Source organism: Elephas maximus, chromosome 7 (assembly GCF_024166365.1).
Source record: "Elephas maximus indicus isolate mEleMax1 chromosome 7, mEleMax1 primary haplotype, whole genome shotgun sequence".
Taxonomy (NCBI): Eukaryota; Metazoa; Chordata; class Mammalia; order Proboscidea; family Elephantidae; genus Elephas; species Elephas maximus.
This window is the reverse complement of record NC_064825.1, coordinates 64,415,372-64,430,287: the sequence shown is the minus strand read 5'-3', so window position 1 is coordinate 64,430,287 and position 14,916 is coordinate 64,415,372. Positions and strand designations below refer to the sequence as shown.

The 14,916-nt window shown below is 38.2% G+C and overlaps 1 protein-coding gene across 1 annotated transcript in view; it reads left to right on the top strand.

The window, feature by feature from the left end:
* DENND5A (DENN domain containing 5A) overlaps nucleotides 1–14,916 on the top strand; it is a 113,986-nt gene that overhangs the window by 32,292 nt on the left and 66,778 nt on the right. The window contains exons 2-4 of the mRNA XM_049890339.1: nucleotides 6,360–6,431; nucleotides 7,363–7,472; nucleotides 9,276–9,933. Of these exons, the coding sequence (XP_049746296.1) occupies nucleotides 6,360–6,431; nucleotides 7,363–7,472; nucleotides 9,276–9,933 (840 nt within the window). The remainder of the gene's footprint in view (nucleotides 1–6,359; nucleotides 6,432–7,362; nucleotides 7,473–9,275; nucleotides 9,934–14,916) is intronic.

Sequence of the window (14,916 nt, the reverse complement as noted above, 5' to 3'; positions counted from 1 at the left end):
GATATCAACTTATAGCAACCCTATAGGACAGAGTAGAACTGCCCCATAGAGTTTCCAAGGAGTGCCTGGTGGATTTGAACTGCCGACCTTTTGGTTAGGAGCTATAGCTCTTAACCACTACACCACCAGGGTTTCCTGCCCCTGATTGGTAAGCACTAATCAACTTTGCTCTCTATGCATTTGTCTATTCCGGATATTTCATGTAAGTGCAATCATACAGTATTTCTCCTTTTGTATCTGACTTGTTTCACTTAGCATGTTTTCAGGGTTCATCTGTGTCATAGCATGTATCAGAACTTCCATTTTTTAATGGCTGAATAATATTTCATTGTATGTATATACCACATTTTGTTCATCCATTTATTTCTTGATCAACATTTGGGTTGTTTCCTCATTTTATCTATTATTAATAATGTGGCAGTAGATACTGGCATACGATTATCTGTTTGAGTCCTTCCTTTCAGTTTTTTTAGGTATATACCTGGAAGTAGAATTGTTGAGTCATATGGTAATTCTATGTTTAACTTTCTGAGGATCCGCCATAGTGTTTTCCAACAAGTGTACCCATGAGCAATGGATGCGGCTTCCAGTTTCTCCATATCGTAGCCAATGCTTGTTGTTTTCTGTTTTTCTGATATTAGTCATCCTAGTGGATGTGAAGTGGTATCTCAGTGTGGTTTTATTTGCATTTGCCTTATGACATTGAGCATCTTTTCTTGTGCTTATTGGCCATTTGTAGATCTTTTTTTTTTCTTTTCTTATTACTGTACTTTAGATGAAGGTTTATAGAACAAACTAAACTAGCTTCTCATTAAACTGTACACGTTGTTTTGTGACATTGGTTACCAACCCTACGACATGTCAGCACCCTCCGTTTTTGACCTTGGGTTCCCTATTACCAGTTTTCCTGTCCCTTCCTGCTGTCTTGTCCTTGCCCTGGGCTGTTGTACCCCTTTAGTCTCGTTTTGTTTTATGGGCTGGTCTTATCTTTGGCTGAAGGGTGAACCTTCGGAGTGACTTCGTTACAGAGCTAAACGGGTGTCCAGGGGCCATACTCTCAGGGTTTCTCCAGTCTCCCCCAGGCCAGCAAGTCTGGTCTTTTTTTGTGAGTTGGAATTTTCTACATTATTTTCTGGCTCTGTCTGGGACCCTCTATTGTGATCCCTGTCAGAGCAGTCAGTGGCGGAGGGACACCATCTACTTGTACTGGACTCAGTCTGGTAGAGGCTGTGGTAGTTGTGGTCCATTAGTCCTTTGGACTAATATTTCCCTTGTGTTTTTGGTTTTCTTCATTCTGCTTTGTTCCAGATGGGGTGAGACCAGTGGAGTATCTTAGATGGCTGCTTACAAGCTTTTAAGACCCCAGATACTACTCACCAAAGTAGAATGTAGAAGATTTTCTTTATAAATTATGTTATGCCAATTGAGTTACATGTTCCCCGAGACTATGGTCCCCACAGCCAATTTGTATATCTTCTTTGGGAAACTGTCTATTTAAGTGCTTTGCTCATGTTTTGATTAGGTTGTCTTATTGTTGTTGAGTGTAGGAGTTCTTTCTATATTCTGAATATTAAACCTTTGCCAGGTATATGGTTCCCAAATATTTTCTCCCATTCTGCAGCTTGACTTTTTACTTTCTTGGTAAAGTCTTTTGATACATAGAAGTTTTTACTTTTGATGAATTCCAATTTATCTATTTTTTCTTTAGTTGTTCATGCTATCATATCTAAGATTCATTACCAAAAACAAGGTCCTGAAGATTCATCTGCTAGTTTTCTTCTAAGTTTTATGGTATTAGCTCTTATATTTAGGTTTTTGATGCATTCTGAGTTGTTTGCATATATGATGTGAGGTATGGGTCCAGTTTCATTCTTTTGCCTGTAGATATCCAGCACAATTTTTTGAAGAGGTGATTTTTCCCCTGTTGGATGAACTTTGCACCTTTGTTGAAAATGATTTGGCCATAGATGTTGGGTTTATTTCTGGATTCTCAATTCTATTCCACTGGTCTAAAAAAGAAAAAAACAAAAAAACCAATCCCATTGCCATCAAGTCGATTCTGACTTGTAGCAACTTTATAGGACAGAGTAGAACTGCCTCATAGGGTTTTCAAGGAGCAGCTGGTGGAATTCAAACTGCTGACCTTTTTAGTTAGTAGCTGTAGCTCTTAACCACTGCACCACCAGGGCTCCACTGGTCTTTGTGTCTATTATTATACCAGTACCAGATTGTTTTGACTACTGTAACTTTATGGTATATTTTGAAATCAGGAAGTGTGAGTCCTCCTAATTTATTCTTCTTTTTCAGTACCACTTTGGCTATTCAGGGCTGTCACGGATTGAATTGCATTCCCCCAAAATATCTGTTAACTTTGCTAGGCCATGATACCCAGCGTTGTGTGGGTGTCCTATATTTTGTGATTTTCCTATGTGTTATAAATCACAATCTCTGCTGTGGCTAAGGAGGATTAGGGTGGGATGTAACGTCTTGCCCAGGTCACATCCCTGATCCAATGTAAAGGGAGTTTGCCTGAGGTATGTCCTGCTCCACCTTTTATCTTACAAGAGATAAAAGGAAGGGGAAACAAGCAGAGTGTTGAGGACCTCATACCAGCAAGAAAGTAGTGCTGGGAGCAGAGTGTGTCCTTTGGACCTGGTGTTCCTGCTTGGAGAAGCTCCTAGTCCAGGGGAAGATAGATGAGAAGGACCTTCCTCCAGAGCTGACAGAGAAAGAAAGCCTTCCCCTGGAGCTGACGCCCTGAATTTGGACTTACAGCCTACTAGACTGTGAGAGAATAAACTTCTCTTTCTTAAAGCCATCCACTCTTGGTATTTCTGTTAGAGCAGTACTAGATGACTATGACAAGGGCCCCCTGCAATTCCAGAAAAATTAGAGGATTAGCTTTTCCATTTCTACAAAGAAGTAATTTTGATAGGGATTTCCTTGAATTTATGGATCACTTTGAGCAATATTGACATCTTAACAGTATTTTCTTCCAATCCATAAACATGAAATGTGTTTCCATTTATTTAAAAACCAGTTGCCGTCAAGTCAGACTCATGATGAGCCCATGTGTTTGAGAGTAGAATTGCACTTCTTGAGTTTTCACTGGCTGTGATCTTTTGAAAGATTGCTAGGGCTTTCTTCTGAGGTACCCTTGGGTGGATTCAAACTGCCAACCTTTTGGTTAGTAGCTGATTGCTTAACCATTTGCACTACCCAGGGACTCCTCTATTTAGGTCTTCTTTAATTTCTTTCAGCAATGTTTTATTGTTTGGAAGGGAAGGTTTTAGTTACAAAAGCAATAACTTTATGAATGAAATTATTAATAGTTTCCAAAACAGGTGTTTTAGGGTTATTATAAACTCTTCTTTTTTAGAAACATTTGAGGTATCTCTGGGATGATTTAAGCATTGTATGACTAGAAGGCTCATCCCAATCCTGTGATGGTGCAGAATCTTTACCTGACTAATCACCCAGCCTCTTTTATTTTTATTTTTAAAATTTTTATTGTGCTTTGAGTGAAAGTTTAGAAATCAGTCTCTCATACAAAACCTTATATACACCTTACTATATACTCATAGTTGCTCTTCCCCAGTGAGACAACACACTCCTTTTCTCCGCTCTGTATTTCCATGTCCATTCAGCCAGCTAGCTTCTGTGCCCCTCAACCTTCACATCTCTCCTCCAGACAGGAGCTGTACACATAGTCTAATGTGTCTACTTGATCCAAGAAGCTCACTCTTCACCAGTAGCATTTTCTGTCATATAGTCCAGTTCAATCCCTGTCTTCAGAGTTGGCTTTGGGAATGGTTCCTATCTTGGGCTAACAGAAGTTCTGGAGCCATCACCTCTGGGGTCCTTCTAGTCTCAGTCAGACCATTAAGTCTGGTCTTTTTATGAGAATTTGAGGCTGTATCCCACTGGTCTCCTACTCCTTCAGGGATTCTCTGTTGTGTTCCCTGACATGGCAGTCGTCAGTTATAGCCAGGCACCATCTAGTTCTTCTGGTCTCAGGTTGATGTAGCCTCTGATTTATACAGCCCATTCTGATTCTTGGGTTCATACTTACCTTGTGTCTTTGGTGTTCGTCATTCTCCTTTGTTCCATGTGGGTTGAGACCAGTTGATGCATCTTAGATGGCTGTTGCTAGTGTTTAAGACCTCAGACGACACTCTCCAAAATGGGACGCCGAATGTTTTAATAGATTTTATTATGCCCGTTGACACAGATGTCCCCTGAAACCATGGTCCCCAAGCCTGCTGCACTGGTGTTCTAAGTGTTCAGTTTATTCAGGAAACTTGTTTGTTTTTGGTTTTGTCCAGTTGTGCTGACCTCTCCTGTATTGTGTGTTGTCCTTCCTGTCACCTAAAATAGTTCTTGTCTACTATCTAATTAGTGAATCCCCCTCTCCCCCCGTCCTCATAACCACCAAAGAATATTTTCTTCTCTGTTTAAACTATTTCTTGAGTCCTTATAATAGTGGTCTCATACAATATTTGTCCTTTTTTAATTGACTAATTTCACTCACATAATGGCTTTCAGGTTCCTCCATGTTATGAAATGTTTCACAGATTCATTGTTGTTCTTTATCAATGGATAGTATTCCATTGTGCGAATATACCGTAATTTATTTACCCATTCATCCATTGATAGGCACCTTGGTTATTTCCATCTTTTTGCTATTGTAAACAGTGCTGCATTGAACATGGTGTGCGTATATACCTGTTCGTCTAAAGGCTCTTAATTCTGTAGGCTATAGTCCAAGGAGTGGGATTGCTGGATCATATGGTAATTCTATTTCTAGCTTTTTAAGGAAGCGCCCAATCGATTTTCAAAGTGGTTGTACCATTGTACATTCCCACCAGAAGTATATAAGTGTTCCAGCCTCTCCATAACCTCTCCAACATTTATTATCTTGTGTTTTTTGGATTAATGCCAGCCTTGTTGGAGTGAGATGGCACCTCATTGTAGTTTTGATTTGCATTTCTCAAATGGCTAATGAGTGAGCATTTTCTCATGTATCTGTTAGCTACCTGAATGTCATCTTTAGTGAAGTGTCTGTTCATATTCTTTGCCCATTTTTAAATTAGGCTATTTGTGTTTTTGTTGTTGAGTTTTTGCAGTAACGTGTAGATTTTAGAGATGCCACGATCGGAAATGTCATAGCTAAAAACTTCTTCCCAATCTGTGGGTAATCTTTTTACTCTTTTGGTGAAGTCTTTGGATGAGCATAGGTGTTTGACTTTTAGGAGCTCCCAGTTATCTAAGTTCTCTTTTTCACCCAGCCTCTTTGAGTTCTGAACGACTTCAGAAAAACTATGGTTGGGACAGAATTAGATCTGTCAACTCCAGCTTACAAACAGGATCCTGTGCAAATGTGTTCTCAATGGTTAGACCACATAGGCTGAAGGTCTGATGCCTTCCAGATAATAACCTCCCCATGAAATGTTCTTTTTCTTATAGGTCTTTCTTATGTAAGAAAGGTGAGGGTTGGTGGTTTGTCTGATTCATCTTTATCTCCTACAGAACCTAAGGCTGTTATATAACGTGATTACTCAGTGACTAGATAATTCATTTGAATTGTCCTTGATCATATTTTCTGTATATTTTCCTGTGACACCTACTAATTTTATTTGTTTGAAATACTTAGGTGCATTTAAATTGCCCCCACTCCCTACCCCCTTAGGAAAAGCAATATCTGGGACAGTATACTTTCAGATAACGCACTAATGACTTTATAGTAATTTGATATCTGTTGAGCTCTCTATTCCATTTTATGCTGTTATAATGGTTTTGGTGGTTCAGTGGTAGAGTTCTTACTTTCTGTGAGGCAGACCTGGGTTTAGTTTCTGGCCAGTGCACCTCAAGCGGAGCAACTGCTCATCTGTTAGTGGACACTTACGTGTTGTTGTGATCCTGAACAGGTTTCAACGGAGTTCTGGACTAAGACTAGGAAGAAAGCCTTGGTCATCTACTTTTGAAAATCAGCCAGCGAAAACCCTGTGGCTCATGATGGTCCGATCCCATTGTGCATGGGGTTGCTGTGAATGGGGGGTCACTTGATGACAGCTAACAAGAACAGTAGTTTTCAAATCATGAATTGTGACTGTCAGATCTGCAATCAGCATTTTTTGTCTTAACCAAAGAGAGTAGAAAATATGAGAGGGCATTGTACATAGTAAGGGTAAGTATTTTGTGAAATTTTTATTTGGGTAAATTTGTATATATATACATACATGTCTGTGTTTATTGCTTCATGATGTAAAAATGTGGTTTTTTTTTTTTGGAGTCATGGTCAGAAAAGTTTGAATAACACTGCTTTATTGTAATACTCTGTTATTTCATTTATCATATAGCATTATGCCAGTACATACAGGCTTCTAAAGCCAGGGATCGTGCCAGCCCTTTCATTTCAAGTACGACTGAAGGTAAAAACAAAACAATTGAGACCACCCTAAGCTTTCTGGTGGTTCTTATGTTTGTCTCTCCAGTGGCATTTTATACCCTTCGACCTAACTTCCTTGTGTCCTTTTTGACCAATAGATTTTTCAGGTTTTTATCCCTCTAGGTGGTGGGTTCTTTGATTCTCTTCACTGGAATTTTCTTATTTCAGTATCCTCTTAGGTATTTAGGAGGGAGAAAGGGGAAACAAAGGAGAATTTTAGAAATTTCAAATGATTCTGAATTGACAAAATAGCTCATTAGATTTATCCTGAAATCTGCTTTCTTAATGTTCTTGTATCTTTTAGTCTCTTTGCATTTTTTCAGAGATCATAGAATGCATATTTTATTCTAAATTTCACATAGTTTATGCTTCTGTGATGTCACTGGAAACCCTGGTGGAGTAGTGGTTAAGTGCTATGGCTGTTAACCAAGAGGTCGGCAGTTCGAATCCATCAGGTGCTCCTTGGAAACTCCATGGGGCAGCTCTACTCTGTCCTATAGGGTCGCTATGAGTCAGAATTGACTCAACTTCAGTGGGTTTTTGGTGGTTTATGATGTCACTAGTTGACTTTAAGGAAACTAAATGTGGGGAAAAAAAGATAAATATCACCTTTGTCATTCCTTGTGCTTTCTCTTCTCTCTCCAAAGAAAATTCACCATTGAGTTAGTAGTAATAATTTATTTTGAATAAATGCAAAGACAGCTGGTGGTGTCCAATATTAACCATGCTAACTTTTTCAGTTTTTTTACTGACCTAATAACTTTAATGCCTTTCCTATTCTTAGATGGTTGGCATACTAACTCCCTTGCCTTTTTTTCTGTACCTTGCTGCTGGATTACCAAGCTCAGGCGTTCATAACCCTGTGATTTAAAGGGACTTTTTGAAGATGATTTTCTTCATTGTTTTTCTTGCAGGAGAAAATTTTGAGCAGACACCATTGAGACGAACATTCAAGTCTAAGGTCCTTGCCCGGTATCCTGAGAATGTAGAATGGAATCCTTTTGACCAAGATGCAGTGGGAATGGTTAGTATTTGTTTGCTACAAGTATGAGGTATGAGGTAATTTACAGAATAATTTATGATAGAATAGTCCAGACTGTGGTAACAGTGGCCTCACGAAGTATCAGTAACCTTTGAACGAGGAGTTGTAATGCATGTTGTTCAGGATTCTGCATTTTGATCAATATGTCAAATATTTGAAATATATCAAATATGCTAAAAGTCACAATGAATTTGTTGGGTCAGATGCATGGTTGTGGTACTGAGCTACTGATTGCTTATATATAGCATCAAGATAACATGATGAGTGAGGTTTAAAGCAGTTTTCTCTCATTCTGCATTGTATATATACATCTGAGTAATATGGGAGAAATGAGTATTTTTGTTTCATCATAATTTGAGATAGGACAGCATTTTAAATCTCAAGTAGAAGAATACTAATATGAATAATTTAACCTTTATGGAGGATTCGCTTTGTGCTGGGTAATCCGATAAGTGTTTTACATTAATTAGCTTACGTACACACACGTAGATATTTTATAGAGGTTAAATAATGTGTTCAAGGTCACATGGCTAATAAGTAATTGAGCTGGAGTTTGAACTCCATAGTTGATCTCCAGAGCCACATTTTTGTACTGCCTCCATTACAATTTTGATGCCATTTTATATTCTTTAGAGTATTTAAACTAGGATGTTCTTATTTGTGCATGTAATAACCCTGTGAAGTTGGCAGAATAGACTGCATTATGCCCATTTTACAGATGAGGAAATTGAGCCTTAGCCTCAAGTTTTTTGACTCCTAGTACAGTGCTTATTTCATTTTAACATGCCATATTCTAGAAACACCTCGTCTTTGGGAAGTCAAGTTCAAGGCTAATGTAACATTATTTGGTTCTTGTATTTGACAACCCAGGCTGCTGGCACTTCATTTGTATAGTCGGGTTCAGGTTGGTTTGATTAATACTCCTGAGTTTTTTTTATATAACTCATCCGAGTTAAAGTGAAAAAAAAAAAAAAAAAAGTACATCTTTATCCTGTTTATGTCATCTTCACACCCTTTTTGGTATGAGAAGGCAAGGTTTTATTGATGACTGAATTTTATGAGCTGGTAGGGTCTAAAACTATTTACAGATGTATTTTATTTTTAGATACAGAGTTGTATCTCTCTAGTTTTTAAATATAATTCTAGCACCATCTCCTAAATTCTCCAGGCTGTCTTTTACGTCCATATCTTTGCACAATTTTTTTTTTCTATCCCTGAAATGCCCTCTTTCCTTTGTCTACCTGATGATATCTGACATAACTTCCTCTGTGAAGCTTTGTCTGATGCTCTCAGGCTGAGTTGCCTGTTCTGTGTTCCTGTCACTTTGTATATACTTCTGTATAGCTCTGATGGCTGCATTGTAGTTTTTTTAAAATAACAAAACATTTGCCGTTTCAGCCACTTTTATGTGTACAATATCAGGACATTAATTATAATTATGTTCATGACGTGGTACAACCATCACCACTATCCATTTCCAAATTTTTCTATCATTCTTCACAGAAACACAGGGTTCCCTAAGTAATAATTCCCCATTTATGTCTCCCACCTACCCTGTAACCAGTAATAAACTTTAGTCTCTACCTGCATTGTAATTTTATTTACTTGTGTGTCTTGCATTTGAATGGGAGATGTTTAGGGTGGGTATCTTGCTGAGTTGCACTTGGGATCCGAAATACCCAGCAAAGTAGGTACTCTATAAATGAATAAATAGTAATAGTGGTGTTCTGAAAAGAGGATTAGCAGTGAGTGTTCTCACTACTTGTTTTCTTGTTGTCTTTGCAGCTATGCATGCCCAAAGGGCTGGCATTCAAGACCCAGGCTGATCCCAGGGAGCCTCAGTTCCATGCTTTTATTATCACAAGGGAGGATGGATCTCGGACATTTGGGTTTGCCCTCACTTTTTATGAGGAGGTCACTAGCAAGCAGATCTGTAGTGCAATGCAGACCCTCTATCACATGCACAATGCTGAGTATGATGTCCTACATACTCTCCCTGTTGATGGCCGAGACGAGAGTGTCATGGAGGATGGTGAAGGCACTCCTGGGACCAAGCTGCAGCGCTTCAACTCCTATGACATTAGTCGGGACACACTCTACGTCTCTAAGTGTATCTGCCTCATCACGCCCATGTCCTTCATGAAGGCATGTCGGAGTGTGCTGGAGCAGCTCCACCAGGCAGTCACTTCACCACAGCCCCCTCCACTGCCCCTTGAGAGCTACATATACAACGTACTCTATGAGGTGCCACTCCCACCTCCTGGCCGGTCCTTGAAGTTTTCTGGGGTCTATGGTCCAGTAATCTGCCAGAGACCAAGTACCAATGAGCTTCCCCTTTTTGACTTTCCTGTCAAAGAGGTCTTTGAACTGCTTGGGGTGGAGAATGTATTTCAGCTTTTTACTTGTGCCCTTCTGGAGTTTCAAATCCTGCTCTACTCACAGCGTAAGTCATTGTTTACTGTAGATTTCCCTGCCTGCATAGGGCCCTTCATTCTTTCCATATTCACACTCAGTGGGGCTAACTATAAATGTTAAGGACTATTAAGAGTTTGAGCAAAAGCGAGGTATTTTGCAGGTGGGTGGTGGTTGACAAACTGATGGAACATGGGAGGGCTAACTTTTTTAACTGGCTGTCATCGTGACTTTTGTTGAGCACTCCAGTCTTGGAGGAGAACCGTGCCTTCTGATGTCCTTTTTGGTTGATACTAAAAAGAGGAACAAGCAGTGATGTCACAGGAAGCTGACCTTTTCATCAATTCAGTTCTATTATTCTGCAGAGTTTACTTCTGCCCCTTCCTCAGCCTGACAGTAAAATTGAGGATTCGCAGATAGTGATCTTCTTATGTGATTGAGAAAACCTGAAGATGTGTTGCTTCTTTATATTGTTGGTTATAACAATTGTTTTTATAAATGAGAGGGTAACTGAGTGAGAACAGCAGATTTATATAAGACAGTAAGGTAGATCAGAAGGAAACAGATGACTAGTAAATGAGCCAGACAAGTAACATAAAATTTATTCATTCACAAAATATTTGCTGAGCACCTACTGTGTGCCAGGCATTGTTCCAAGTGCTGGAGATACAGTGGTGGACAAAATAGATAAAAATCCTTGCTATAATGGAACTTATATTTTAGTGGGGGAAGAAAGATGATGAAATAAATAAGGTATATAGTATGTAAGGTGGTAAAAGGTCTATAGAGAAAAATAAAACAGGAAGGGAGATAATATTTGGGGAAGGAAAGTTTCACTTTTTAATAAGGCGATTAGGTTAGGCGTCTCTCAGTGACCCAGCCATCTTAGTGGGTCCAGGTAGGAAAAGTATTCCAGGTGAAGGGCACAGGAAGTATAAAGGTTCTGAGACAAGAATGTGCTGGGTATGTTCAAGAACAGTAAGGAAGCTGGATGGACGGATTAGAGTGTACTCCATTCTGTGGCAGGAGTATAGTAGAAGATGGTGTTAGAGATTTAACAGGAGGCCAGATTGTAGAGGGTCTTATAGGTCATTGTAAGGTCTTTGGCATTTACTCTGAGATGTGAAGCCATCAGAGGTTTTGATTTTTTTAACTTTTTATTTTGAAATAATTTCTAATTTATGGACAAGTTGCAAGAAGTGTTCAAAGAACTCTTTTATACCCTCCCCAAAATCCCCCAATTGTTAACATTTTGCTGTATTTCATTTATTACTCTCTCTGTGTTTCTGTGTGTATGTGAACATAACTGGACCATTGAGAGTTATTGCAGACATGACATCATGTCCCTTGGCCCCTAAATGCTTCAGCTTTTATTTCTTAAGAATGAAATTATATAACTATAGTATGATTATCAAATTGAGGAATTTTACATTAATATAATACTGTAGTCAGATTTTGCTCCTATCCTATAATGTCTGTTATGATAATTTAAAATAAAATTCCTGTTCCAGGATCCAATTCAGTAGCATACATTGCTTTTAGTTCTCAATTACTCAGCCTTTTTTTTGTCTTTCACGACATTAACATTATTGAAGAGTACAGGCAAGTTATTTTGTAGAATGTCCCTCAATTTGGATTTGTCTTATGTTTCTGCATGATTGGATTCAAATTATAAATTTTTGGCTAGAATATCACAGAAGTGTGTTGTGCTTTTTTCAGTACATTGTATCAGGAGGCATATAATTTGATTTTTATCATTACAGGAGGCCTATGATGTCAGTTTGTTACATTTTTGTGATGTTAATTTGGTCAGTTGGTTAAGGTGGTATCTGCTGGTGTCTTCACTGGAAAGTTATCATTTTTCCCTTTGTGGGGAGATTCTTTGAAACTCTGTAAACACCCTGTTCTTCTTCAGAGTTTTGCATAATAGTTTTAACATCAACTGATGCTTCTAGTCTGAATCAGTTATTAGTATGATGGTTGCAAAATGGTGGTTTTCGAACTCTAGTATTCTAGTATTAGTTGGCATTCTGTATTCTGTCTGTATTTGTCAATTGGCATTCTACTATAAGGAAGAGCTTTCCCTTCTCCCTTGCTTGTTATTTATGGACTCATAGATTTTTATTTTATTCAGTGAGTTATTATCCATTAGTATATTTATTTTTGATGCTCCAGTTATCTCAGATTTGGCCTGTGGACATAGGAAGACTTTAAGCTGAGGAATGATGTTTAACCTTGATGAGGGCAGAGATTTTTGTTTTTTTGTTTACTGATGTATTCCAAGCATTAGAAAAGTGCCTGGTATTTAATTGGTGCTCAGTGAATGTTTGGTAATGAATGAACTTATGTTTTTAATAGGATCACTTTAGCCACTGTGCTATGAGTATATCCCCAAACAGGGAATGGAGAAAAGCATAGTCCAGTAAGGAGGCCATTGTAATAATCTCAGTGAGAGACGATGTTGGGTGGGAGTAAAACAGTGAAGTGGTATGAAATGGTTGAATTCTAGATGTAGTTTGAAGGTGAAGTAATGGAGATTGTATTGAATTGAAGAGCACACAACGCATCTAAAGTGGACAGCCGCTTACTAAAAACCAAACCAGACCCATTGCCGTTGAGTTGATTCTGACTTACAGCGACCCTACAGGACACAGTAGAACTCCCCCATAGGGTTTCCAAGGAGTGCCTGGTGAATTTGAACTGCTGACCTTTTGGTTAGCAGCCGAAGCTTTTAACTACTAATAGTTGCCACCAGGGTTTCCAGTTCCTTGTGGGAAAGCTGACTGATGTTACTAGATATTCTAGTTTTTAATGACAACTCAGCTTTTTTTTTTTTTTTACATGAAATCTCTGATTTTGAAACGTTTGCAGCAATGTTCATGTTAAACACTGTGCAGGCCAAAACAAAAAGGCTGAACATATTCCTTGAGGCTTCACTTTGCAACTTTTGGTTTAAAATGTGAAATTGTAGACTCCTGCCTCTAGGAATGTCATGTTACTTTCCTAGTCACTGTCTCTTGGGTGGAGCTTGATAAAAATACTTTGAGACAGACTGAGTTGAATAGCCTGAAGACTGGTTTAAAACAGAGCAGAGAGGAGGAAACCAGATAATCAATGTGTTAGAAGGTGCAGCTGGCATTTAGGTACCCGTCATACAGTAGGAATTGTTAGAGGCTAGAAAAGGAAAATTAAAACCAAAAGTATGATAAGTGATGCTTTTGTGTCAGAGCCCCTTCTGTATTTCCCAGAATATGGGTTATTTATAAGAAAAATTTCAAGAGATTTGAAGGCAGTTGAGAAGGTTTGTATGTAGAGTCAAATTGAATTCAGAACCTAAAGTTATGCTTAACGTGGGCAAGAAAAAGCATTTTTTCAGTAACTCTTCCTGGACATTGCTGAGCATGGCTGAGGCTAAAATGGAGTGGATTGCCTTTTATTGCATGTAGGTTATGGTCTCTATTTTTAATGGTATGCTTTAAACAATTCAGGTTAGTTTTCTTAAAATCATTTTTATTTATGATTCAAAGAAATTATCCTTATATGGACCAAAATCTCTGGCCCTTCAAAAACACACCTTCATCATTCACAGTTGTTGTCTGCTGCATTTTCTGCCTTCTGAACAGAAAAGAGGCGTTACTTAGGGAAAAGAAATTCAGGTTAAATTGTAAGATTCTAAAAGTGTTTACCCTTTGGATGATTGAACTGGCAGTTTTAAGCAGTAAGTATTTTCATTATTTGTAGGTCGTTTTATTTCTAGATAACATTTCTTCGGTCCATGTAGAGAATAGAAGTCTCCCTCCCCCTCTTTTTTTTAATAGCATAATTTTTTAGTGGTTGTTTTAAAATTACATAGAGAACAGAAGCTCTTTATCTAATGTGATCTAGTAGGCTAGTTGATTAGATAATTGAACAAGCAGTTAAGTCTGGGGATCCTAAAAATAATATATAAATCTATTATACATTTTAACTTGAAACATTAATGTACAGTCACCAGTCTTTTGATATAAGGTCCAGGAATATCCCTTGATTATGGGTTGACTAATTATATGTGGTATTTTTCTTACATAAATTATACTCATAATGCATTTACTAGGATTTCCAGTTACTTTTTTTTTTTTTAAAGTAGGGAAAACTTAAGAACCTTGCAAAAGAATGTGAGTGGAGGCTACCTCTTGACTTTTATAATTTTCCCTAGTTTTTTTGCACTTAGTTTATTGCACTTAAATATACCTAATTCAGTTACAGTATTTTTTAGCAACTTCATGTTAATGAGTCTTTTTAAAGCATTTAATTTTGTTTTCATAGAAGCAACAGTTTTTTCTTTTTGCCTTCAGATTTTGCCGTTCATTTATATAATATTTGGTTAAATTATGTAATCTAGCGATAAGTTCAACTAGCACAAACAAGTTTGGGGACAAATACAACTGACTTTTGTTAAGCATACAGTTCAATGAGTGGAAGCAACATATGCTTTACTGAGAGAATGAGGAAAATCAATTAATACAGTGAGTTCATAAAGTGGAGGTTGGTAAGAGATGTTTGTAATTTAAAAATCTATACCAGTTTTTGTTTTAAATGGTGTTTTAAGTGAAAGTTTACAAATCAAGTCAGTCTCTCACACAAAAACTTATATACACCTTGCTACGTACTCCCAATTGCTCTCCCCCTAATGAGACAGCCTGCTCCCTCCCTCCACTCTCTCTTTTCATGTCCATTTCACCAGCTTCTAACCCCCTCTACCCTGTCATCTCCCCTCCAGGGAGGAGATGCCAACATAGTCTCAAGTGTCCACCTGATCCAAGAAGCTCACTCCTCACCAACATCCCTTTCCAACCCATTGTCCAGTCCAATCCCTGTCTGAAGAGTTGGCTTTGGGAATGGTTCTGGTCCTGGGCCTACAGACGGTCTGGGGGCCTAAACTAGTTTTTTAATTACAAAAGAAATATGGGCTCAAGGTTAAAAATCAAAACTATTACTAAATAAGTTGAAATCTCCTTCCCTCTCTTCTCCTGTG